Below are 27,627 nucleotides of genomic sequence, written 5' to 3'. Positions count from 1 at the left end.
GGGCCAGTCTAAAGCCTGATGGAAAAGAAAGAATGGTAGGAGCCAGGAAGAGAAAGGATGAAGCAAAGATGGCTGACGTGACCATGGGATAGACAAAGGAAATGGTCCCGCTAACACAAGTGAGTAAACTGGAAGCAGGCGTGGTGGCATAAGCCTGTAACCCCAGCTACTCTGGAGGCTGGGAGGATCATGTGAGTCCAGGAGCTGAAGACCAGCCTGGGCAACATAGTGAGACCTTGTCTCAAAACCAAAAACAAAATGGGTCATTGTGATGAGGAGTATATTTCAGTTTGAGATTTGAGGTCACTATGGAATATCAATGTAAAAACATCCTGACCGAAAATGAGAATGTGGGAATGGATTCTTCGTGAGATTTTGGAGCTGGTGACTTGAATTTAAAAGGTGCCAATTCAGATAGGTCATTTAAAAGCCAAGATTTCACAAGAAAGCGAGTGTGAAAAGAGAACATCTAAAGGTATAGAGCCTTACAGGAGCCTGGTGTTAGGACAGAGAAAAACGAAGAACTTTTAAAAATAATAATAAAAAAGTAGCATACAACCCCCCAAAAAATGATAATAATAATAGTAAAATAAAGGAGATGTCAGAGATGTTCTGAGATGTGTCATGTGGCCCAGAATTTTGTTGGCATGGACTAGAGAGAGATTTGAACTCTGGTCTGTTTGAATCTGAAGTCCATGCTTTTCCCACCACTACTTCTAAAACAAAAACACATCCCCTCAACCCAAACCCTCTCTCTTCTTGGGCTCCAAAGGCTTCCAGAAGTGCAGTTACCTTCTAGGTCTTCAGAAAAGGAGTTTGATTCAAGGCTCCAGAGAGGAGATGGAGAGGGCCAACAGCTAAGACCCAGAGAGAAGCCAGCTCCGCAGTGGAGTGAAGCAGATACCTGGCCTAGGGCCACACCACTGAAAGGTGGTGCAACCTGGGTCTCTCTGAGGCTGAAAGCCAAGTTCTGTCCATGGTCCTACACTGCTGGGAGGAGAATGTTCTGAAGAAGAGATACCTGCTTGTTACTGAAAAGTCAGAGAGGCTTCAGATGCTGATGAATGGCTTAATTGTGCTCCAAGATTACCAGTGGCTTTCAAAAGTACAGATATGGATGGGTAAGGATGTAGGGAAGAACAGTTGTTATAAATGGCTCCATCAAGCATCCTGACCACAGGAAGCATGAGCTTGGTCTATAGGGGGCTGAGTGGGCCCTGGAATGAGGGAAGGCATTTGATTACAGAGGAACAAGGACAGCTGTTTAAAAGCGGAGCACAGTCTATGGCCTTACCACCTTGAATACACCTGATCTTGTCGGCTACACAGGGTCGGGCCTGGTTAGTACTTGGATGGGAGACCACATAGGAATACCGGATGCTGTAGGCTTTTAAAAAAAAATGCATGACGAGCTCCTTGAGACTGAGTTTAAGATGAGAGGAAACATTCAATTCAATCCACTACCATTGAGGGCCTTCTATGAGCCAGGCACGGTGATAAATTAAATGCTGGGGATACAGCCTTGAGTTTGATGCAGTTCCTGCTACTAGGAGCTGCAGCATGGAGGAGGAATGAGGCAGCTGCAGGAACAGACCCCTGTGATAGAGGAGTGAGTGCTCCTGGTGTCACCTGTGATCGATTGATTGCATGTGGCCCTACCCTTCTCCTGGCCTGTGCCATAGTCCCTGCCCCATCACTTTGGAGTGCCTCCCCTTTGACTCTGGGACCAGTCTTGGGATTTGCTTTGTGTCGGCCAATGGGACACAACTGATATATTGAAAAACCTCACTCTTGTTCTCAACCACTTCCGTGAGATTGTAGTAGTCTAATTTGACCAGAGAACAAGAGGGACACACAGTTCAGTCACCCTGATGGCCCTGTGCCAGCTGATTGCAGACACATGACGGAGAATGGGTCCAGAACAGTTCTGCTGAGACCCCCAATCCCTGGCCCAGGGATCTAGGAGCTAAATAGATGCCTATTGTTCTAAGCCATGGAATTCTGATGTTGTTTTGATGCAGGGTTGTGTGGCAATAGATAACTGATACGCTATTTGAACAGAAGGGAGCATTGTTTCAGTTTACTTTGAGATGACAAAAAAGAGTAAAAAAAAAAAAAAGAAGGGATTCAAGGCTACACAAGGAAGAGCCTGGGGCAGTAGAGCCCCATACATTTGCATAAATAAGGAAAATAGTACATAGCATGTAACGCAGGGCAGGAGGTAGAGTAGGGGAGCTCAGGCATGAGCTGGCAGGTGGGTGGGTGGCTTCTTGGGGCTAATGGGGAGAAACCATCCTCATGAATGGGAGAGAGAAGCTGAAGAGGCTGCATGGAGGACCAGCTTTGAACAGATAGTGCTGTGTCCAAAGGTGGCCCCAATAAAGCAGCTGTTGTTCTTGGAGCCAGGCCTTTCTCCTGCTTCCTGTGTGACCCTCCCAAGAGTCCAAGAGTCAGAAGCATCATCACACCCACGTTCCAGATGAAGAAAGTGTACCGTGAGAAGCGAGGCAGCTTGCCCAAGTCACCCAGTGCAGGCATGACAGAGAGCGCCAGAGCAGGAGAGGAGGGCCCAGGCAGGTCTGGAGCCTCCATTTCTAGAGGAAAGGTGAGAAGAAAGTCCTGGAGAGAGGACCCTGGGGGTGGTATGGGGGCTTAGGAAGGACACGAGAGACCAGCTGCCATGGAAAAGTGAGGCTAGGAACAGATCAGGGACTGCAAAGCCTTGGCCACACCTCTCTCCGGCTCTGCTCAGCACCCAGGAGGCAGGAGCAGGTGGACAACGGGAGTCAGGGCGTGAAACATTCACACTAAGCTTTAGCAGGAGACCCTGGCAGCCAAGGGATTTCAGATGGAAGGAAAGACATAGATGGGGAAGGAAAGAAACCAGGAAATCCAGAAGAGGATGGAGGGCCTGGCAATTGAAAGAAGGTGAACCAAGGGTCTCAGAAGAGCCAAGTGGGTGTGGGGGAGGGATGAGGCCCTGAACAAGGAGGATGTGGGCAGAGGGGACTTCTGCACCATGAGACGGTTAGAAGGCCCCTGCCCACTACCAATACTGTCCAAGTCACAGGAAGGCTGTCATGGCAAACTGCACAGCTGTCTACAAATACCAGGGATAATGACTCCCCAGCATCCCACTCCTGGGTCCAGGTGACAGCAGGCATCAAGACACTGGCAATTTGTCTTGTTAAGATCATTGCAAGATCTTTTGCAATGATGGAAATGGGAAAATTCATCCAAGACATAATTATGTCCATGTGGTGGAAAAGCACTCATTCCATTTCTTTTCCTCTGAAACTTGGCTCCTCCTTCTGCTGTGACTTGGCCAGGGCCAGGCCAGGCAGATGGAAAAGCCAGCATCAGTGATGTGGAGGTCGTTCATGGCACAGGGTTTAGAAGCCTGGATATTCTGGGAGAGCCCTGCTCATTCATCTCATCCAGGGAAAATATTGCCTCTGTCCATGGGAAGAGCTGGGTTCTGGCAGCTAGGGAGGCCGCTTGCAGCTGACAGGGTATTAACTGTGAAGCCTTTGGGTGGGAAAATAAAACTCCCCATCTCTCCTGCCAAATGAATATTTAAATTGGGGCCAGGTGTGGTGGCCGGGCACGGTGGCTCACGCCTGTAATCCCAATACTTTGGGATGCCGAGGCAGGTGAATCCCTTGAGGTCAGGAGTTCAGTTCAAGACCACCCTGGCCAACGTGGTGAAACACCATCTCTATTAAAAACACAAAAATCAGTCAAGCGTAGTTGTGTGGGCCTGCAATCCCAGCTACTCAGGAGGCTGAGGCAGGAGAATCACTTGAACCCAGGACCCAGAGGTTGCAGTGAGCGGAGATCGCCCTACCGCACTCCAGCCTGGGCAAAAAGAGTGAGACTCCATCTCTAAATAAATAAGCAGGCCTTTTTTAAAAGAGGGGAGAAGAGGCCCGGAAGAAGCAAAGTATATACCAAAAAATGAGCTGTCCAAGAGCGAGAATCCTTCAGAGCAGCAGCAGCCCTGGCGGCAGTGCAGTCCAGCCCAGTGGACCAAGGATGGGTTTAGCCTGGATTTCCAGAAATAGCCTGTGGTGCGGTCTGCTCACAGGGACCTTTATCTCCGGAAAAGGCGGGGGACCACACGCTTCAGGTCACTTGCCTCTGGAGATTTAAGCATTTCTTTTTCTAGCTCCACATCCTGGTGGCTGACCTTGGTGGCCTGGTCTGGGTCTTCCCCCGAAAATGTTGGCGGTGCCTGGGGCAAGAGGGCAAGAAGTCAAAGGGTTCCATCAGCAGAGATGTTGCCTACCTTGCCCAGTTCATTTGACTGAATTCCCCAGGACCCAAACTGCCCATTTATGAATTTCTGACCCGACCTAAAGACAATAAGGTTTCGGAGAGAAAGCTGACAAAACTGTCTCTGTATATCTAGAAGACCGAGAGTGTCACGGACTGTGAAATGTCACAGGTGGAGTCTTTTTCCTCCAGCAAATGGGCCCTGAGGCTTGGGCAGCCACCACCCCTGATATGGTGCCAAAATTGGACCAGATCCTGCCCAGTAATGGGGTGCTGGAGACGTTGATCCAGCCTGCATCCATCCTCGGAGACGCCCAGAGCCTCTGGACAGCGAGCCAAAGGAAACGGTTCTAATAGAGCATTTGCCTCCAATTAGGAAGAGCATAGCACATTGGAGAACGCATTTTCTTCCACAAGCCAGGGAGGAAACACGTGGGATCCAACAGGAACCCCATCCTGGCTTCCTCTCTCAGTCACACTGCCAGGCTCAGGGCAGGACGAGGACACATGGCTTTGCCTCTACAGCATAGAGACCCACGGAGGGGACTGACAGGAGCACCATTTAGAACTCCAGAAAGCTTGTGACGGTCAGAATCTCAGCAGTCCCTCTGTGGAGTGGTTCTTATTTTTCTGAATCAGGGACCCCTTTGAGAATCTGGTTAAAAAAAGTTATGAGTCTGTTCCTCCAGTACATGCACAGACACATAAGAACGTGTGTGTCATTTCAGAGCGTGCGCAGACTCCCTGACCACCTGTGGACTGCAGGTTAGTTCCTGTCTCCTCTGTCTCCCTGAGCAGGTGACACATGGCTAATAGTGTGCAGAGCAGGACTGGACTTCAGAACTCCAAACCCAGAGCCTTTTTATCTCTCTTCCACTGCCTCCATCTGCCTGATAGATTTCAGAGCCTTTCGAGAGCCTTGGAGAATGGAAACTTCCCTGTGTTAATTCTAATCTGGACTTCATTCACCCCTGAATCAAGAACTCCAGTGAGGCCCCCCTGAATCAAGAACCCCAGTGAGACCCCCTGCCCCCCTCACACTTTTAAGGCTTGCATCCATGGCTTGAAGTCCCACACCCCTGGGAGAGTGGCTCAGGGCCAGCCAGGTATTGGATGCCAACAGACTTGTCTAGGAACTGCTGCCTCCACGAAGACACTGGGCTTGGAGAGAGAGCAGAAGGTGTCATCTTCAAGGTCTCATCTCCACCAGGCCACAGGGCCCTAAAAAAGTCACATAGTAAATAGAAGGGGTATTTTTCAGGCCCAAATTATAGCCTGAGCTAAACTAATGAAACCGGTTTATTAGGTCAACAGTATTCACTGGGGAAATAATGCTCTTTTTTTTTTCTCCAACTATACTATCTCTGAAATTCCTCTTCCCTTCTTTGGACAGTATCTCCACCATTCCCTAAGGCCTTCTTCTTAGGGGCAATGACTCACTTTCTGGCACTAAATGTCTAGCTCAGGCTCAGCTAGCTTCTGGGTGTCCAGTTTGCACTCCAGGCAGTGGATGGGCCAGTGGCTCTCATGATGGTCTCTCTTGTTGCCCTACCGTGGAGATAGCCCCAGATAGCCCCCCACAAACATATGGGGTTTTCAAGGATGTGCAGAGGGAGGACATGAATTGCCAGAGCCACCTGGCAGCAGCAAGGCCAGCAGAAGTGGTGCCTACCAGGTGCCAGACACTGCTCCAGAGACCGGACATTCTGCAAGCCTGGCAGAGCCTTGACTCTCAAGGAGCTGGTGGTCTACTGGACATGCAAGTCAAGGATGCTTTTATCTGGCAGCTGGAAGATGAATGTGCTTTGTAAAATGACTTGATTATTAAGATCATAGAGAGCAGAGATGGTTATCTATGTCAATTTTTATTACAGTTTAATCTAGAAAATCCAAAAATAGCTATATGAGTCACCAGTCAGGAGATGTGTTTCAGGGTAGATGGCAGTTTGCTGAGCAAAGAACCAGGAGGCTGTGGGGAGAAAGGACATGTTGTAACCCTAGTGCCTGGAGGGCATTAAACCTCTATCCCTGCTTCTGATTTGCATTTGCTACATAAGACAGACACTGATACAACAAAACTGTAAGCAACTCTCCAAGCTATAGGATGCAGCTGTCACCGAGTTTCAGGGGAAGCAAAGGGCACCAGAGTTTGCTTTTGGGCTGCTTTGATAATGAGTTCCCTGATCATGACAAACAACACAGGTGAGGTTTCCTCTATGTGCCAGTCTCTGTTGACTGTGCTTGCCAGTATTATTCCTTTTGTCCTCATACCAACCATATGACACAAAACTATTGTTTTATCCATATTACAGATGAGGAACTTGGCAAAGAGGAAAGTTAAGTCACGTGTCTTATGTGACTTACTGATAAGAAGGCACTTAGAAATGGAAACTCTTCCCTGGGGTAATTGAAGCAATTTGTAATTGCGCCCCTGACAGGACATAACCAATGGGTAGGGGAGGATTTTCACGAGTGGTCCAGTTCTAGAAAGCAGGTCATTCACGTAATAGCACATTTTCCTAAATGGCATTGCAAAAGTGGCTGTGGCTAGAATCCCAAGGGATTTGGGATTCTGGCAATGAGGAGAAATGGAGAGAAACTGTCCAAAGTGCAGGCTATTTATTGATCACAGAAACCCTGCATCAGTGCTGACTGAGTCTGGGATGCAGGCTGATGCAAGGAAAGTGAGTGATTCCAGCAGAAATTAGCTGTTCTGCCTGCCTCCCATGGGGCCCTAAAACTGCACCATCTGCCTCAGTGCACTACCTGTGCAAGAGCCCATGTTGGAGGAGGGCAAAGGCCCTGGGGAGAGCACAGCTGGATATGCAAGGGCTGGAAGACAGAAACCAGATTATGCAGGGCTAGTCTGCCAGGAGCAACACTGGGCACCTGCTTCTCCACCTGCGCAAGGCCCGGAGGGCTTCTCAGCCACTGTCCTCATCCACTACCCCTGTTTTGGTGCTGCCAGGCACAGAATGCACCTGGAGGAAGAGCTGAGTAGAATGAGAGCTGGAGGGTGGGAGCTGGCGTGTTGGAGGGAACTTGAGCATAACTTAGGTCCAGGCACTCAACACCCCCTCTATGGAGTCAGCCCTTGGGGAGTCAGAAAAACAGAGGTAGCAAATCCCACTGCAGGGAGCTGGCAGAGTCAGGTGGCATGCAGAAGAAAGAGCACAGCAAGAGGGGCCTGGCAATGGGAGCAAAGTCATCAAAGGCATGGCACCCTCTTCAGTGGACGGGCATGGCCTCAGAGGTGGTGGCAAGGAAGGAGGACAGGAGTCTGGCTAGCTATGTAGAAGCCTTTTGGGGCGCTGGGACATGGAGCCACCTTCTGCCCCCTCACCTCCAGCTGCCCCTGATTCATTGTGCAACTGCTGATAAAATAATGACTGTCACTGATGCCATGCTTACTGTGTGCCGGGCGTTATGTTAACAGCTATTTTATTCAATCCTCTCAGCAACCCTGTGAGGTTGAGAGAGATGATAGAATCCATCACATCACATGGCTGGGAAGGAATCTCAATCTGTGCAACTCAAAGTCCATTCTTAACCCCCACCCTCCTGCACACCCTCACCTGGAGCTCCCCAAGCTGAGACTAGAGGTGCTGTCCAGGAGGGTTCCACAAGCAACTGAGGATTGGAGACCCCCGTTTTCTTAATCTCATGCTCTAGAAGGAAAGAGAGCTGAGTGTGGAGCAGGCACACACCGTGCCAAGGCCCCTGGAGCTCAGATCTAAGATCCAAGATGTGTAGGGCCCAGGCACTTTTTGGTCACTGAGACTGGCTCACCCCTCCTGCCACTCCCTGTGTCTTCCCCATCCACGACCCCACCCCTACCCCAAATGTGAGCAGCCAGTGATGCTCTTTTAGAAACCACACTACAGAGAATGTGGCTGTTTTCTGGATGGCTTCAACCTGCTTTCCGACAACAATCAAACCCACATCATGCTCTGGCAAGGCCACGTGATCCTCCAGGCCCGGACACTGGAACAGTCAGTGGCCAGCATTGCCATTAGACATGGGAGAAGCTGAGTGCAGCATGAGGCCTGAATCTACCACAGGGAAGCCATCTCACCCAGGAAAAGGACTTCTAACCCCCAAAGCAGAGAATGTGCCCAGCCTATCTGTGGTTAAAAGACAGCTCATTCATTGAATGAGAACTCATTCATTGAACTCATTCATATGAAAGTCATGGCCACTCATCTGTGCACCATGTCTCTGAAGAAGCCCCTGGGTCTGGGCAGCAGCCAGCCTGTCCACCCCTCCTCACGGGCTGCTCTCGGCCAGCTGCTCCATCTCTGCCTCCTGCATACAAACCTGCTTTTTACCTCACTGGTCCTACTCCCCTGGCCCTGGGATGCTGCTCTTGGCTCTGCAGCTGTTTGGCTGGATGCCTCTGAATAGAACATTCAGCCTCTATGTTCTTCTATTTCTTCAACTGGAAAACAGAGAGAAATATGGTCATCATTTTTTTCAAGGGGTGAAGGAGTCATTGGAAGAAATAGCCTGGTAAAGATTCAAAACCCATCGGCTATTTGGAAGAAAAGCTGCTGCATAAATAAGCTGCTTGACCCAAGGCCCATTTTGTACGCTTCTTTGAGGTCGAGCTTGTTTATTTTCCTGGCTCACAATCCCCAAAGGTTGGGGTGAGCCAAAAGGCAAACCTGCCCTTTGCAGGGGCCTCTTCTGTCAAATTAATCTGATGACTTGATGGAGTAGTGGGTGGAAGGGAACATGGCCCTGAAAGGTTAGCAGTGGAATCCCTGCTGGAGAGAAATGACGCTGGCCCAGGGGGACGTGCTTTGTGCCCAGCCTGGACAAGCTAGTTCACTTCTCGGGGCATATGCTCTCCCTTCCTCCTCATGAGAATAAGAACACCAACTCTACTCCCTGAGAGTCTCCTAACTTGGTCTCCTGAGAACCCAATGGGGCTGGCAGGGAAGGGATGATTACTTCTGTGTTACAGAGAAGAAAACAGACTTATTCAAAGTCACAGAAGTAAGTGAGGACAAGACTTCAGTCTTCTGCCTATGTGACTCATTTTCATACAATACGTACCTTAACCCTAACATAGAGCCGTGATACGAGTCAAATGAAAGAATGTACAGAAGGCCTTCCAAAAGGGGGTGAAGCTCTATGCAGTGCTGTCCAGCAGAAATGTAATGCAAGCCACATACGTGATTTTTATCACATATGTGTAACCACATTTAAAGTGTAAAAAGAAACAAGTGAAATTAATTTTCATTGATGTTATATTTTATTTAATCCCATATATCCAGAATATCATTTCAACATGTAATCAATATAACAAAAGTATCAATGAAATATTTTGCCTTCTTTCATACTAAGTCTTGGGAATCTTGTGTGTACCTTACACTTCCACACACTTCAGTTAGCACTAGCCCCATTTCAAGTGCTCAGTAGCTGCATGTGGCCAGTGGCAACTCTTTGGGACAGCTCGGTCTGTCAAATGGTGGGGCAGGTAACTCCTGCCAGGCTACTCCTAAGCTGGGGCAGCTATGAGGATCCACAAGGCCGACTCAAAGGAGCTGGAGAACTGCTCAGAGACAGAGAACAAGAACTGTGGAAGCAACTTGAACACTTTCACTGCCCAGGGGTCTCCCACCTTTATGTCTTTTCACCAGAACCTTTTCCCAACAAAAATTGGATGCAAACCCTCAAGGTAGGAAAGAAACGAACCCAGAGCTCTCCATTTGAAGGGCTCAGACCAGCCAACAGGCCTCTCTCCAAGGTGTCCCCTGAAGCTCCCACTTGAAATGTTAAGTGTTTTTCTTGTAGACATCAAATAGTAGGGATTTTTAAAAATTTTTTTATTTATTTTTGTCAGTCTTGCTCTGTCACCCAGGCTGTAGTGCAGAGGCATGATCTCGGCTCACTGCAACCTCTGCCTCCTGGGTAAAAGCAATTCTCCTGCCTCAGCCTCCCCAGTAGTTGGGATTACATGCGTGCATCACCACACCTGGCTAATTTTTGTATTTTCAGTAGAGATGAGGTTTCACCATGTTGGCCAGGCTGGTCCCAGGAGTTTGAGACCAGCCTGGGCAACATAGTGAAACCCCATGTCAAAAAAAAAAAAAAGAAAGAAAGAAAGAAAGAAAATTAGCTAGGCATGGTGGTGTGTACCTGTAGTCCCAGCTACTTAGGAGGCTGAGGTGGGAGGATCACGTGAACCCAGGGAGGTTAAAGCTACAGTGAGCCATGATCACGTCACTGCACATCAGCCTGGGTGACAGAGTGAAATGTTCCACTTACTTCAAGCTTGTATATTTGGGGGTGAAACATCTGTAGTCATTTCTGTATTTTTTTTCCTTCTCTGTACTTCATACGTCTTTTTTTTTCTCTAACTGTTCTATAGATTTTCTTTATTATTGATTTTCAGTTATTTGTAGCATGCTTTGGTATGTTCGTGTGTGTGTGTGTGTGTGTGTGTGTGTGTGTGTGTGTGTTTACCCCACTTCAGGTTCACTGAACTTCTTCTGTAAGTTTATAATTTTTATCACATTTTGAAAAAGTTTGGCCATTATTTCTTCAAATTTTTTGATCCCTTCCTCTCTCTCTTTTCTTTCTGGGACTCTCATTACTCATACATTAGATCTTGTAATATTTCCCCACATGACAATGAGGATTTATTCCTCTTTTTCCCAATCTTTTGGTTTCTGTCCTTCACTTTGGACAGATTCTATTGCTATGTCTTTTAGTTCAATAATTTCTGCAGTGTGTCATCTAATTTTAATCTGATACAGGAAAGTTTTATTTTATATATTGCTTTGTCCTTTCAGCTTCTATTACCCTCTTCCTCATCTTCACATTTTACTTCACATCCTTGAGCATTTGCATAATGTTTATCACAGTTGTTTTAATCTCCTGTGTGCTAATTCCTCATCTCTGTCACTTCTGGGTTGGTCTATCAGTTGATTTTTCTCCTGTGTATGAGTCACATTTTCTTGGTTAGTAAATAAGTAATTTTTGATTGGTTGCTGAACATTGTGAATTTAATGTTGTTTAGTGCTACATTTTGTGATTTTTTTTTTTTTTTTTGAGACTGAGTCTCACTCTGTTGCCCAGGCTGGAGTACAGTGGCACGATCTCAGCTCACTGCAACCTCCATCTCCTGGGTTCAAGCAATTCTTCTGCCTCAGCCTCCCTAGTAGCTGGGATTACATGCACCTGCCACCAGGCCCAGCTAATATACATATATATATTTGTATTTTAGTAGAGACAGGGGTTTCACCATGTTGGTAAGGCTGGTCTCGAACTCCTGACCTGAAACAATTCACCTGCCTCGGCCTCCCAAAGTGCTGGGATTACAGATGCGAGCCACCATGCCCAGTCCATTGTGATATTTTTATAAAGAGTTTTGGGCCTATTCTGGTAGCAACTAAATCATTTGTGAGTCGGTTTGATACTTTCATGCCTTGTTTTAAAACTCTTTTAGGGCAGATCTAGACTACTCTTTATTCTAAGGCAAAGTTAACCCCACTTCTAATGCATGGCCCTTCTAGCATCTCTGATGAGAGCCCTACATATGCAACCTGGTTTGCACTGTGGCTGGAGGGATGTTGAGTGATTCTTGGCCTCATGTAAACTCTGGGAATTATTCATTTTTGTAGCTCCCTGATAACTGTTGTTTCGTTGGAAGTTGATCTTGTCCAGGCACTAAAGTTTCACACATGTACAGATTGGTCTTTGGCCAAAGATTTAGGAAATCTCTACGCAAATTTCTGGAACCCTTCCTTTTTGGAACTCTGCCCTGTCTATTCTAGCCCCTTTGGCCTCCCCAACTTCAAACTCATCCTCCTTAGCAAAGCAAAACTGCCAGGCTCTGTCTGTACTTCTCCCCCACCCCTGTGCTATAGTCCAGAAATTACTGCCAACACTCTCAAGGAGACTCCAATGCATATTTCTGGAGCTCTTTTTCTGCAGTTCCCTCATGCAAATTCCAGCCTCCTTTTTGTCCCCAAACTCGTTCTCCTCAGCTCAGAGAAACGTGTGTGCTATGCTGAGAATCCTCACCTCCTACAACACAATCTAGAAAATGTTTCAAGCCAGAATCATAAGGCTTATCTCATTCATGTCCTCTCTCCCAAGGATCACAGTTCTACATTGTCTGTTGTCCAGAGTCTATAAACAGTTGTTTCACATACTTTGTACACTTTTCTAGTTGTTTATAAGGTAAGCCTTGTCCCAACTGCTCTGTCATTGCCAGAAGCAGAAATCCTCTTTTAAGCACTTTCAACTATAAAATTGTTTGTGTAGTCATATATTTAGTCTGTCTCCTCCACTAGAATATAAGCCCCATGAGGGTAGCAGCTATGTCTGTATTATACACTGCTGAATCTCCAGTGCCCAGCACCAGGCTGCAACACAGTAAGACTATAAATAAAAAATACATTACAGTATTATAATCCTGGGGCTGGATGAATCAGGGAAGGAGAACGAAATGAGGGGGTGGAGGGAGGGAAACAGAGAGCATGACACAAAGAGAACTGCCAGGGCCCATGTGGTTTCCAGATTTGCATTTGGATCTCATTTCCAATCTGGGCTGTCCCTGTGAGATACATGACTTCCATTTGGACTTGACTATTTTCATAATAAAATGCTTTAAAATGCTGGTATTGTGTTAACGCACTCAATTATATTTTCCAACACTTTCTGTAATGTAGTTAGGAAACTTAAAATAATTTTAGGAATCCTCACACATTATTGTCTATGATTTTATTGCATGACAAACTTTGTTGGAGTAAACTTCAGGTTGCTGTGGTGAAGCCATTGGTCAATTGATGAAATCATTTCTTCCTTTGCAGAGTGCCCTTCCCCACCTCACACAGCCTGTGTGACTTCTGTCCCCAAGGAACAGGCACCAGGTCCCATTTGCATTGATCCACTAAGCTTTACACATGTCAGCTGATGAACTATAGAGTCACACAACTATCGAGAGTGACACCAACTGCAGCCAAACAGCCAAGTCACAAAATGTTGAATCAATGTCAGCCAAGGACCACCTCTGATCTAACAAGCTGGCTAAATAAATGAGACTCCTGTCTCATGTGAGAGCTCAGCAACAGACTTAGGTGATGCACAGTATCAAATTTCTTTGCAAGTGGGTGCCTACTAGCACGTGATTATCATCAGTCCACTTAAGACCCCTCTGTTAAATTTTTCCTGCCACCTTTATTTCCACCCCTATTCCTCCCATAGGCTACCATTCTATTCTTTTAAATATACCTTGTTTATTTGCATATATTTAAAATTACGCAAGTGGTGTTGCTATATATACTATGATTTTAATGTCTCCCCCACCCAAAGCTCATGCTGAAATTTAATCCTCAATGTGGCTATATTGAGAGGTGAGGCCTTTAAAGGGTGACTGGATCATGAGGGCACTGTCCTTATGGTGGACTAATCTCACGGATTAACAGATTAATGGATTAATTTAATGGGTTACCATGGGAGTGGGACTCATGGTTTTATAAGAAGAGGAAGAGAGACCTGAGCTAGCACACTAGCACACTCAGTCCCCTCACAACGTGATAGCCTGCACCACCTTGAGATTCCGTAGAGTCCCCACCAGCAAAAAGGCCCTCACCAGATGCAGCTCCTCAATCTTGTACCTCTCAGCTTCCATATCTGTAGGAAATAAATACCTTTCTTTTATAAATTACCCCATTTCAGCTCTTCTGTTATAAACAACAGAAAAGGGATTAAGACAATATTCCATTTTGTGTTTTCCTTTTTCCAATAATATGCTTGTTCAGATCCATCCATATTTCTATGTATACATCTAATTCATTGCTGTTAATTGGTACCTAATACTCCATGGTGTGGGTGCACCTAGCCCTCCTTCCAATGATAGACATCCGGCTTGCTTCCAACTCCCACAAACAAACAGCACTGTAGTGAACAGCCCTGTACAATGAACAGGTCCCTTAAGTAGCTGTGTGAGAACTTCTAAGGGATATATATGTGGGAAATTGTGGGGTCACAGGATATACGTATAAATAATCTGGCAAAATAGTACCAGATTACTCTTGACACGCTGGCTGCAGTTTTCTCCACCTCAGGATTTCTCAGCCTTGACCCTATTACCCTTTGGAGTTGGATAATTCTTGGTTCTGGGGAAGTACCCTGTGGACTGCAGGATGTTTAGCAGCATCCCTGGCCTCTATCCACCGAATGCCAGTAGCACCTCCCTCCCAGCTGTAACAATAAAAAATGTCCCCTGACACTGCCAAATACGCCCTGGGGTGGGGGAAGTCTCTGCAGTTGAGAACCACTGCTTTATCCCATTTTTGCCAAAACTTGGCATGATCCAGCTCTCTATTTTTTTTCTCTACCAGTTATTTTTAGCACTTTTTCATAGACTGATGGTCTTTAGGATTTTCTGTTAATTTTCTATTGAGATCACTGACCTCCTTTTGTTAATTTACAGGAGTGCCCTCTATGTTCTTGATGCTTGTGCTTTATTAGAATTGACATAGCAAACATCTTCTCCATTCTCTCAGCTAATTAACCCTATCTATCTTCACTAATAGAAATCTAAACTTTTATGTAATCAGATTATTTTGCTTTATGGTTTGTGCTTTTGATGTTTTATTAAGGACCTTTCTTGCCCTAAGTCACAAACTATTTTCCTCTATTAGTTTTACAGTTTTACCTATGACAATCTGGTCTTTAATCCATAGAACTCACCTTCTACATAGTGTGGGGTAGGAACCCACATTTACATTTCTCTGTGCAAACTCATCCACCCATATAGTGAGAATCCTTCCTTTTCCCTGCCAGTTTGTGGTGCCATTTTGATAGTAAATTAGGTTCCCAAAGACACATGGCTTTGTCCCTGAGCTCTCCATCCTCTTTCATTCCTCCAGTTGTCTGTTCTTGCACCAATACCCACAAACTGTAATTCCATGGCCCTGTAACATGCTTTCGTAACAGAGCAAGCCATCCTCCCTCACTTCTTTAGTGAACTATTTCTCTGTTTATAACTTAGAGTAATTTATCAGATTTCTCAAACTAGCCAACTGGAATTTTTATTAAAGTTGCACTAACTCTCGGGTGGCTGAGGCAGGAGAATGGCGTGAACCCGAGAGGCGGAGCTTGCAGTGAACCGAGATCACGCCACTGCACTCCAGCCTGGGCGACAGAGCGAGACTCCGCCTCAAAAAAAAGAAAAAAAAAAAAAAAGAAAAGAAAAAAAGAAAAAAGTTGCACTAACTTTATGAAATTATTTGGGAAGTAACTTTTCAAATATTGTTACCCATCCAAGATTATTCAGATCTTCTTCTAATTTTTCTATTTAACTTTTAGATTTTTCCTTAAAGAAGTCTGTGCACTTACGTTGACTCCTGGACACTGTATTTGTGCCTGCCATTATGAGGGGTATTTTTTTGTTTCTAGTTCAAATTGCTGCTTGTTAGGAACTGAATTGTCCCTCCTCCACCCCAAATTCCTTTATGTTGAAGTCCTAACCCCCAATATCTCAGAATGTGACTATTTGGAGTCTGGGCTATTAGACAGGTAATTAAGTTACAATGGGGTGGCTAGGGTGGGTCCTAATGCAATACGACTGGTCCTCATAAGAAGAGATTTGGACACAGACAGCACAGACTGAGGAACGACCTTGGTGAGGACACAGCAGGAAGAGGGGCCTCAGAAACCAACCCTGCTGACATTTTTATCTCAAACTTCCAGCCTCCCGAATTGTGAGAAAATAAACTTCTGTAGAAGCCACCCAGCCTGTGGCATTTTGTTATGCCTCCCTAGCAAACCAATGCCCTGCTCTTAAGTTTATCTTAAATCCAGGGTTGCCCACTTGTTTTCTACCCAAGTTTGGGTGTGATTCAAAATCACTGATTTCCTCCAAGGGAGCTCCCTCTTGGTACCCATGTTCCCGGAAAGCTGGCAAGTTCATCAGAAGACTGCCTTGGAGCAAAAAAAAAAAAAAAAAAAAAACAAAACAAAACAAAACAAAACAAAACAAAACTGCCAGAAAAGGCCTTGAATAGTCCCACCCCGCAACAACTAGCATTCTCACACCCCCGGATTCAGCATTTTCCCTCCCTGGCTGCAAAGTGCTGAATATACCCAGGTAGGTTTTGCCTCTATGTTGGTGGCTCCTCCCTCTTGCATAGAAACACCTTTTTAAAAGATGTGTTAATAACACATACTGAGTTACTGCCAAACCTAGAAGCTTGGGAGCTATTTTGTTTCCTCTCATAATGTGTAGATAGAATCATCCAACACTGACGACCCACAAACTTCATCACAAATACTATATGCCACTAAGTCGGCAGGTGCAATTACTCACTCTCCCAGAAATCTCCAGTCCCGAAAGCAGCAAGGTCCCACTGTGCATAAGTTAGGAGAAGTCTGCCAACCTATGTCAGCATTTGTCATCATTTTTAGCCTTAAAAGCTTATTTAATATGAGAAATTGACATCTCCTTAATTTATAGTTGGTAATTTACCACCTACACTTTAATGAATGGAATAAGACTGACTGGCCATATTTTATTTTGCATTTCTATTCCCCATCCTCCCACCAAAAATCAGCTTTAACTACATGCAACATGAAAGCTTTCAGGGAGGCAGCTTTTCAGAGCCCTCACCCAATACAATAAGCTTGTGTGGAAAGCCTTGCCAAAGCTTCCATTTTGCCCGAGGGCTGTGCAAGCGCCCTCCAGGACAGAGCCCACCCCTCCTGCTAGGAGCCATCACCTCCCACAAACCTGCAGAGAGGACCGCGCCAAGACTGCAAAGCAGGCTTCCGGAAGTGGCTTAAGGTAGCTTTCACTAGCACGAACCTCTTTTTCTCTTTTGTGTTCAACTGCAATCATCTCCACAGGCTTCCTGACACCAGCAGAGGCCCATCAGAGACACAAATAGCGTTTTTTAAATGGCTTTATTAAAGGCTACGAGTATAAAATATGACTAAGTTACAAGTCGTCAGTAAGAATTTATTATTTTTGAAAACATTAATTAAAGAAAGGGAGACCCAAAGAAAGGGAGGCTGTTCCTGACATCCACACAGAGGGTGCGGCTCAGACAGGTGACAGACCCCCACTGTTCCCAGTGGGGCTGCACCCCAAACCCAGGGGCCAAGGGAGGGGCCCCAGATGAAACAGAGGCTGGTTGCCGATTTCTTGGGGAACTTTTGTAAAAATGAAGACACTGAATCCTTGAGCTGAATCCCAGGTGCAGAGACCAGGGGGAGGTGGAGAATCCAAAATCATGCTCAGGTTTCTCCTGAAAAGTGTGTATTTTCTAAAAAATAAATATAAACTCCTGGATTTAGAAACTCCCTCCTGATGCATGGGAGGAAAAATATGGCAAATGTAGAGCTAAGAAACCATCTTTGCATAGACTTTGCCCAAGGTGCAGAGGAAGATCTGCCGGTCAGGCAGGATGAAGACCCACACACAAGCCTGTGTCCTCCGGGTCGTCCCTTCAAAAAGCAGAGCAAAGCAATACAACTTGAGGACCCCTCCAAGATTTCCTAATTTTTGATTTACATTTAATCTCAGGAGGCTATTCCATTAAGAAACATTGTTATTAGAGTTAACATTGCTAGGTGCTGGGCCCCAGTCGGTACTAAGTGAGGCAGAAGCTTTCAATAATATCCACAGCCCTCAGCACCAAGAAGAACTTGGAGAGAATATTGGGCTTTATGAGAAAGTGGGAAAGAAATTAGAATTCCTGGTCGGGTGTGGTGGCTTACGCCTGTAATCCCAGCACTTTGGGAGGCTGAGGTGGGTGGATCACGAGGTCAGGAGATTGAGACCATCCTGGCCAACATGGTGAAACCCCGTCTTGACTAAAAAAAAAAAAAAAACAAATTAGCCTGGCGTGGTAGTGGGCACCTGTAGTCCCAGCTACTCGGGAGGCTGAGGCAGGACAATGGTGTGAACCCAGGAGGTGGAGCTTGCAGTGAGCCGAGATTGCGCCACTATACTCCAGCCTGGGTGACAGAGCGAGACTCTGTCTCAAAAAAAGAAAAAATAAAATCATCAGAATTCCTCCCAAGAGAAGAGGCAGATAACCTCGGCCTAGTGTCTAAGACACAGGTCTTTCTTCTGTGCTACGCCAACACTACAGAATACAAACGCATACATATACATTTGCTACCACAGATTCTGTAACAGCCCCGTGCTCTCCAGGCAGAAGGTGGAGGCAGGTGGCTGCTGATTCTGAGAATTCCTGTGTGAACGGTGCCGTTAGCCCCAAGGGGAGCTGGCGCCTGCTCAGGCTGTGCCAACTGGGATTTCTAAGCTCCTTTTCCCCTCACCACCGTGCTGAAACCTTTTTTGCCTCGCATATATCGACTATACTTCAATGGTACAGAAAGAACCAATATTTGAAAAGTGACAGTAAATCACTGAAGGAGAAAGATAAAATACACCTCAAGGAGCCAAATGAGGTTTAGGGACATAAAGCAATTGGCAAGAACCGAACCAAATGTTGGCTCTGCCACAGCTTTGGCAGAAACTTTCCTGCAGGTGATGAGGGGTTGAGGTGAGTTGTGATGTGCTTTATTTTGGAGCCAGATAAAATATTCTGGAAATCATTTCAGAAGGTCCTATGAAACACGCATTAAAAAAAAAAAAAAGACACACTTTGGTATTGAAACCAAGCGCTCACTGGCAGGGGTCGCAGAGATTAAGGCTTCAGGTGAGAATGCAGTGATGGCAACGTGGAGATGGCGCCATACCGGGCTTGAGGCTCTGCTTGGATGCCCCCTGCAGGCTCACATAGCTCCAGGGCCACTGGGCAGGGCAGCCTGTGAGTGCAGCAGCTTCCCTAGGGGAGGTGGGCCACCTTGTACCACTGGGCAGCCTTGGCGTCTGCACCAGCTCCAAGAGATACGGCTGCTATGACACCATGCAGGCCTCCACGGGTGCTGCTGAGGTGATCACAAACTCCACTCTTCTGCTTCTGGTGGTGGTCAGGGCTGGGGAAGGTCCGTCATGATGCAGCCTGGCTAGCCCTTAGGAAAAAGAATGCCCACTGCTCCTACCAGTCCCACGCTGGAAGACTTTAACACAACTAAGCAGAAGAGCCCTGTCCTCCAGCCACGCCTGCCATCTGCCCTGACTCCTGCAGGTGCCCAGTCCAGGGAACAACCAACAGGTCACATAAGCAACAAGAACTTCCAAGAGGAAATGGATACAAAACCAAAGAAAGTGGTAGCCCCACTGCTGATAATCTAGATACAAAATAATGAAAAGTTAATACAAAACTCTTTAAACATGCAACTCTTTTTAAAAAACAATGATCCGTACTCTGAATACGTATCAGGGCAGCTTAAAGACTACGCTGCCACATACCCGCAGTCTGTTCCCTGGAAATGGCGTGAAAGTGGAGGGTGGCACATGATGTGAGAGACGTGGCTTCCGCCAGAGAAGTCCCGGACAGCTGCGAGTGCTGGCTAAGAAGGTCTCTGGGGGCCAATCTTTCCGGGGTCACGGCCAGCACGCTGATGTCATGGCTGATAACATGACCCTCAATCACCCCTCAAAAGGAACCCATATGTTAAAAAGGGGAGGGGGGAGGGGAAATAATGGAGAAGGAGATGGAAATCACTTTTACGATTTTTGTGACTTGGTGGAATACATCCTTTGAGGAGGGGAAAATTGGGTGGAGCTGGGAACAGAAGTTTTACTTACAAGATCTCCTGAATTATTAACAGACCTTAAAAATTCCAAATGTAAAACTTCTGTTATCAAATCACTGAAAATAGCATATATATCTGGTTCTACCAAAAAAGAAAAAATCTGCAATATTGACCAGTTTCCAAATGATTAAGAAAAGAGTGTCAAGAAACCAGGAAAATACATAGGAAAAGGTGGCCCTTTTTATCCTCCTCCACCACACCACTTTGGAAAACATTTTAGGGTTCTTCATTGCATTTTTCTAATACATTTTACCAATTGTCCAGAAAGTCAAATCCCGTCTTCAAGACGACATTACTTGAGCTGACCTGAAGAAGGGACAAAAACATGGAAGACAGACGTGAGCCTTTTTTTTTCAGTTACGCATAATCTAAAAACAGCATCTCATTTAAAACGACCCAGATAAAAGAACCTACTTCTGTCTCAGAGGTTCCCTGACCTCAATTTATCTCAGTGCTTGAAATCAGAAGATTAAATAAAGTTCAATGCAATCTACACTCTGCCAGCACCCAACACTAACCCCTCTTCAACTCCAGGCGTGTCTGGGAGCAGCTTACAGACCTTACAGAGAAAAGAACGATGTCTCTGTATTTTTCCATAAATCTTTTATGTTTCTGAATGACAGCCATGTTCAAATTTATTCATCCTAAATAAGAGAACAATTCATAAAGATATTCCTTCAAATATAAAATAAACATCACACGTAAACACAACAAAAAAGAACTTGCAAAGTTGAGAAAGTAAACAAAGCATGGAAAGAACGTGAAGCTTATTTCTTTCAGATCTTGTGAAAGGTTATGAGGTGATTTTCCCAAACTCCAGGCTCAGCCTCCGGGGCTCAAGCGATCCTCTCGCCTCGGCCTCCCACATAGCTGGGACTACAGGCATGCACCAGGTGTGCACCACAAGGCCTGGTTTAATTTCATTGTTCTATCAGGGGAAAGGGCTTGACTGACAGGTCCCCTCTTATAAGCACAGGCTGTCTCAAGCTGCTGCTGTTTTCATAAACCTTCTGACTGGCTTCCACTCAGCAGCCTGTTTCCAATGTCCCTTTCCTCCAGCCTAACACCGGCAGACATTTACCTGGTGCGCTGAGGTCCTCTTGAGCAAAGAAACCTTGACTCTCCGCCCTCCAAGCAGCCGGCAAGCAGAAAATGCATACATGGCGGCAAGAGCAGGCAATGGCCTAAGGGGCTTGCCCTTGACACCTGTCTCAGGCCCAGTTTGGCTGCACGTGAGACTGGTGCAGAGTGAGGCAAAACATGCAGAATGGAAGAGGTGCAATCCAGTCTTCCTTATTCTGGTTTCCTTCCAGTTTCTTCAATGCAGTGGCATTTCACTGTGCTTTACTCTCAGAAATCTGTTCTCTCAAAGGAATTTCATGTGCTGTCTCCTACTCTCCACTGCCCACACAGAAACACGTTCCTGCTTCTCTTGAGAGTAGGGACTATCACCTATTTTATGGAAATACGTCCTTCAGAGGAAGCCCCCAGTGCAGAGTCTCAGAGAAGAGTGCTGCTTAGGGAGGCAGCGAACACAGCCTGTCTGTAAGGAGGAGCTGATGGGCAGGAGGATGTAGACAGAAAACAGAACGGAGAAACAGGCAGGTACCAGAGGAGGCAGGAAACGAGAGGGCTGAAAGCACTGGCTTAAGAAGGTGCAGAAACATGAAGAGGAGGACAGGTTGGAGCGCTGATGGGGAGCCGAGGTGGGGAGAAGGTACTAGCACTGCTGGATCCTCCCTCCTCAGGAGGACAGCACGTGCAGCCATCTGCCGAGGGAGGCATGGAAGCACTGGAAATCCACTCTGGGTGACATTCAACGTTATCAGTGATGATCTCAACTCAACAACAAAATAACCAAAAATTTAAAAATGGGCAAGGGACCATTGGACATTTCTCCAAAGAAGAGACACAGATGGCCAATCAGCACATGAAATGAGGCTCAACACCACTCATGATCAGGGACAGGCAAGTCTAAACCACAGCAAGACACCACCTCAAACCCCTTCGCATGGCGCTAGCAGACACAGAAAATAACAAGTTTGCAAGGGAGTGGAGAAACTCGAACCCATGTTGAATGTAAAATGACGCAGCTGCTGTGGCGAATAGGATGCAGGTTCTTCAAAAAAGTAGAAATAGAACCACCATGTGATCCAACAATTCCACATCTGGGTATGCACCCAGGAGAAGGGAAAGCAGGGGCTGGAACACATATTTGTACATACGTGTTCACAGCAGCACTATTCCTAACAGACCACAATAGCCAACCTAAGTGTCTGTTGATGGATCGGTGTATACACAAAATGTGGTCTAAGCACACAATGGAATATTAGCCTTAGAAGGAAATTCTACATATGCTACAAAATGAATGAACCTTGAAGACACCACACTAAGTAAAATGTCAGTCACAAAAGGGTAAATACTATATGGTGCTACTTATATGAGGTACCTAGAGGAGTCAAATTCACAGAAACAGAAAGTGGAATGGTGCTTGCCAGGAGCTTGCGGGGGAGGGAGGAATGGGATGTTAGTGTTGAATGGGTCCAGAGCTTTAGTTCTGCAGGTTGAAAGGGGTTCTGCAGATGGATGGTAGTGATGGTTACACAGCATTGAGAATGTACTCAAATGCCACCAAATGTATACTGTAAAATGGTTAAAATGGTAAATTTTATCATAATAATATTTTATATTAATAATATTCTATCATAATAAAAAAACTTTTAAAATTCAGTATGTGGAACCAGCCCAAATGCCCACCAATCAGTGAGTGGATAAAGACACTGTGGTGTATATATATATATGATGGAATACTACTCAGCCATAAAAAGGAATGAATTAATGGCATTTGCAGCAACCTGGATGGGATTGGAGACTATTATTCTAATAATAAGTGAAGTAACTTAGGAATGGAAAACCAAACATCATATGCTCTCACTCATAAGTGGGAGCTAAGCTGTGAGGATGCAAAGGCATAGGAATGACACAAAGGACTTTGGGGACTCGGGGGAAAAGGTGGGAGAAGGGTGTGGGATAAAAGACTACAAACTGGGTTCAGTGTACACTGCTCGGGTGATGGGTGCACCAAAATCTCACAAATCACTACTAAAAAACTTATGTAACCAAATACCACTTGTTCCCCAAAAACCTATGGAAATAAAAAAAATTAAAAAAAAAAAAAAAAAGAACAGTGACCACAAGAACCAAGGAGTCTCAAGAGCCATAGGAGGCCGGGTGCGGCTAACATGAAGGAAACTGCATCCTGGGCTCACTCCTCAGCAAGGCAGCCAGGAGTCCAGCAAGGCCCACAGAGGGGCAAGACCCAGTGTGGCCTCCCAAGTGTGCCTGCCCACCTTGCCAGCAGGCAGCTTGCCAGCAGGCTGCTACCCTGGTCCAAATCCAGGCCAATCCTAAAGAACAGACCATTGCCTCTATGGGTAGCTCCCAAAAAGAAGGCCTAACACAGCCTTGAGCTGTGACAGCCCTGGGCGTAGCACCTTCCGGGGGCCTCTTCTGATAGCAGCCCCCACACCCAGGAAAGCGCAGTGGGCCACGGAATCCACTAACTGGCACACAAATCAGCACCCAGATCGACTCGCAAAACTTGTTTTGTTGCATATGTGTTGGTGGTTCAGCACACTGAGCCTAGGCATCCTCTGAGGAAGAGGCAGGGGAAGGAGGAAGGCGGGGGGAGAGGAAAAAGAACATGGGCACCTGTGGCCTGCCTGCTTTGTGGGGGACCCTCTCAGTCCCCATGGAAGAAGGTGCAACCCTGCTGAGAACACGTTGGTGCAGGCCACCCACCTGTGCAAACTTGGGTTCCAAGAACAGGGTGTCTTCCCCGTCGTCCTGCCTGATGTCAGGAGACGGGAGCTTCCCCTCGAGCTGGGAGGGGGCGGCTTCATGCAGCGTGCTGCTGAAGGCCTGGACGGGCTGGGGTCTCTCGCGTTCGGTGCTCACGTTGGGAAGAGGACGCTGCTCCTGACGGAGGGTGCTAGGCCTTTCCATCTTGGCCTCCCTGTCCTTCGAGGCAGGTTCCTGCCGGTAGCAGGGAGGCAAGACCTTCTCCCCCTTCTCCATGGACTTGATCTGGCTAGGGGTCAGCGACTGGAACTCGGCCTCAGGCCCCTCCCCTCGGGACCTCTCAGCATTGATCTTCCAGAAGGATGCTTCCTCCTCCTTCCTGGCGGGGCCCAGGGCGTCCAGGCTGGAGGACCTGCTGCCTTGGGAGGACTTGAGGGCCTGGGAGCCCTGGGAAGCTTTTGACAGTGGTCTGGGTTCGCTGGCGGTGGTGCCGTTGCTCGGCTCCTGGATGGATAGGGCGGAGATACTGAACTCCATCTGACTCTAGGGTGGGATGTGAGAAAGGAGAGAAAAAAGAAAGTGATACTGAGAATCGACCATTATAGGTGTGCCAGCTCACGTACCCCCTCCTCAGCATGCGGACGCATGCCAGCCACACACGAGTTGTTGCCCATGTGCTGGAACTGTCTGTCTTGAGTGGTGGGTATGGTCAGGACTTCCATTGCACAGCTGAAATGCATCAGAAGCTTAAATGCCAAGGCCGGATGAGAGAGTGTGGGTGGTGGTCCCCTCCCAAATCTCATATTGAACTGTAATCCCCAGTGCTGGTGGTGGGGCCTGGTGGGAGGTGTCTGGATCATGGGGTGGATGCTATCTTCATGATAGTGAGTTCCCATGAGATCTGGTCATTTAAAAGGGTGTGGCACCTCCCCCTGCCTCTCTCCCCCTTGCTTCTGCTCTGCCATTTGAGATACCTGCTCTCCTCTGCCTTCCACCATGAGCCACAGCCCCCTGAGGTCTCCCCAGAAGCCAAGCAGATGCCGAGGCCATGTTTCCTGTGCAGCTTGCAGAACTGTGAGCCAATTAAACCTCTTCTCTTTATCAACTACCCAGTCTCAGGCATTTCTTCAAAGCAACACAAGAACACACTAATACTAATACAACCCCTCATGCACTATGCTACATGCAGCTCAAGGCATCTCAGTATTACCGATGAGTAAGGGCTCTTTGCTGGGTAAACAGGGCACCTGCCTGTCTCCTCCAGCGTGGTTCTAGCACCTTCCTGGCAGGTGATGACCCTCACTGGGAGAATAATGAGGAAAGGTACACACTGCAACACAAGGGCACTCGCAGCCAGGGTCAGAACCCAGCCTCAGATCACAAACACCCAGAGGGCAGGGCCCAGCACCCGTCACAGCCCATGCCCCACATCTGAGCACCCACAAAATGCTTTCCTTGATCTGGATGTTGCTAACCACAGTGATCTCTAAAAATGATACTGCTGAGCTGTTTTGACCACCAAAATCATTACATGGCAACCTAAACCACCTCTTTGGAGTAGAATGTTGTCTTCCAAGCTCTGCAGAACAAGCAATTTGTAATCTCAATTATGTCTAAAATCAGTTCTGAAGACTTCTCTCTTCCCTCACCATTTCTACTCCCTCATACTTCCCTGCCTCTTTCTAAAATAAATTAATATGCCAGATGTGGTGGCTCATGCCTGTAATCCTAGCACTTTGGGAGGCTAAGGACAGAAAATCGCTTGCGCCCAGTTCAAGACCAGCCTGGGCAACAAGTGAGACCCCTTCTCTACTAAAAATTTTTTTTAAAAATTGGCAGGCATGGTGACACATGCCTGTGGTCCCCAGCTACTCAGTCGGCTGAGGTGGGAGGATTGCTTGAGCCTGGGAGGTCAAGGCTGCAGTGAGCCACAATTGCACCACTGCATTCCAGCCTGGGCAACAGAGCAAGACCCTGTCTCAAAAAATATATTAAAAACAGGCCGGGCATGGTATGGCTCACGCCTGTAATCCCAGCACTTAGGGAGGCCGAGGCAGGTGGATCATCTGAGGTAAGGAGTTCGAGACCAGCCTGACCAACATGGAGAAACCCCATCTCTACTAAAAATACAAAATTAGCCAGGCGTGGTGGTGCATGCCTGTAATCTCAGCTACTCAGGAAGGCTGAGGCAGGAGAATCACTTGAACCCGGGAGGCAGAGGTTGTGGTGAGCCAAGATCGCGGCATTGCACTCCAGCCTGGGCAACAAGCGTGAAACTCCATCTCAAATTAAAAAAAAGAAAAAAAAGAAAGAAAAAAGAAAATATATACTAAAAATAAATAAATAAAAGTAATAAAATTACACGACAAAAGTTTGGGAAATAGAAAAAAGAAAAGAATCAGTCACAATCCTTCCCTCCTCCCATAATCACTACCGCTTTTGTTATTTCTATGTAACCATTTTATATATGTGTTTTATGAGGCTGTAGTTCTGTTGGGCATGTGATTTGGGGTATTGCTTTTCCACTTAATCAAAAGCATCATCCATGTTGTTGTATGATCATTATAACCATTATTTTTAATGATTATATTTAATCATTTAATATTTAATAAAAATATTTCAGTAGCTGTCACACCACCTACTTAACCATTTTCTTATTATCAGACAATTTGCTATTTCTAGGCCTTATTGTTATAATTAAGGTTGCCATAAACATCTTCATGCATACAATCTCTTCCTCATTTTGGGTTAATTTTTTAGACCGATTTCTAGAAGTGAAATATCAAAATACAAACAATTTAAACTTTTCCTTTTTATGGTTTTGGATGCATACTATCAAATCTGCTTTCTAGCGGCTGCCCCAATTTCTAATGCCACCAGATGTACATACATCACAGTAGCATTTTCAGTCACTGAGTACAATAATTTGAAACTGCCTGTGCTACCTTAAGATACACAACATGGTTCTTCATGCCTTTCATGCACAGTCTTTCACATAATCAACGGTCTGTTCAGTTCTTTAAGTCTCTGCAGACAGCAGCACTCTCCCAGGATTCTCACCAACAGGCAGGGGTGTATTTGTCAGGGCAAGGATGGAAATACTGCTTTTCCTGTGTGAACTGCAGGCCCTGAACATAGAGAGCTGCACAAGCTCTCTGAGTCTGAGACTTCTAAAAGCCCAGCTTCTGATGGCCAGACGTCTTCCCTCCAGGCTTGGGAGATGAGATCATGAGTCCATGAAGAATTCAACTTTAAAACGCAAGCCTAGGCTGCCCTGAAGCTCAATGTTATAGGAAATAAAACCCAAGGGCCGGGCGCAGTGTATCACGTGCGGGATCATGCCTGTAATCCCACCACTTTGGGAGGCCAAGGCGGGCAGATCACGAGCTCAGAAGTTTGAGACCAGTCTCACCAACATGGTGAAACCCTGTCTCTACTAAAAATACAAAAATTAGGCGGGCATGGTGATGCATGCCTGTAATCCCAGCCACTCAGGAGGCTGAGGCAGGAGAATCGCTTGAACTCAGAAGGCAGAGGTTGCAGTGAGCCAAGACCGTGCCACTGCACTCCAACCTGGGCGACAGCCATCAAAGCATTGGTTCTTCCAGGAGCTCTGGTTAAAGACAATGTAGATTACTCAGTGTGCCTGATGTGTCAGGAATGTTGTTTCTAAATTATTATTATTTTCATTCTACAAATGAGAAAATGGAGAATTGGAGTGATAATTAAATTGTCCTAGGTCACCAGCCCACTACAAGATGGGCAGCTGGGATTTCAACCTGGATCGCGAGATTCCAAGCCTGAATCCATGGCTGGGCATCCTGCATTACAAAATAACACCAGGTACGACACCCATGGAAG

General features: G+C 46.5%; 1 protein-coding gene across 2 annotated transcripts in view; it reads right to left on the bottom strand.

Annotated features, from left to right (window-relative positions):
• Positions 1-18,801: 18,801 nt before the first annotated feature.
• The window catches only part of CUNH1orf198 (chromosome unknown C1orf198 homolog), a 29,852-nt gene continuing 21,026 nt past the window's right edge, over positions 18,802-27,627 (bottom strand). The window contains exons 3-5 of one of the 2 annotated variants that reach the window (XR_001887936.1): positions 23,767-24,309; positions 20,525-20,609; positions 20,186-20,271 (exon numbers count right to left, since the gene is read on the bottom strand). Coding sequence is in view for 1 of the 2 variants with exons in the window: in XM_017885616.1 (XP_017741105.1) it covers positions 20,215-20,271; positions 23,767-24,309 (600 nt within the window). In the remaining variant the exon portion in view is untranslated. Of the gene's footprint in view, positions 20,272-20,524; positions 20,610-23,766; positions 24,310-27,627 lie in introns of both variants that reach the window. The other variant, XM_017885616.1, reaches the window with a different exon arrangement.

The sequence above is a fragment of the Rhinopithecus bieti genome, unplaced genomic scaffold (assembly GCF_001698545.2).
Source record: "Rhinopithecus bieti isolate Rb0 unplaced genomic scaffold, ASM169854v2 scaffold_14839, whole genome shotgun sequence".
NCBI classification, from domain to species: Eukaryota; Metazoa; Chordata; class Mammalia; order Primates; family Cercopithecidae; genus Rhinopithecus; species Rhinopithecus bieti.
The sequence above is the reverse complement of the archived record's forward strand: the minus strand, read 5'-3'. Positions and strand labels throughout refer to the sequence as shown.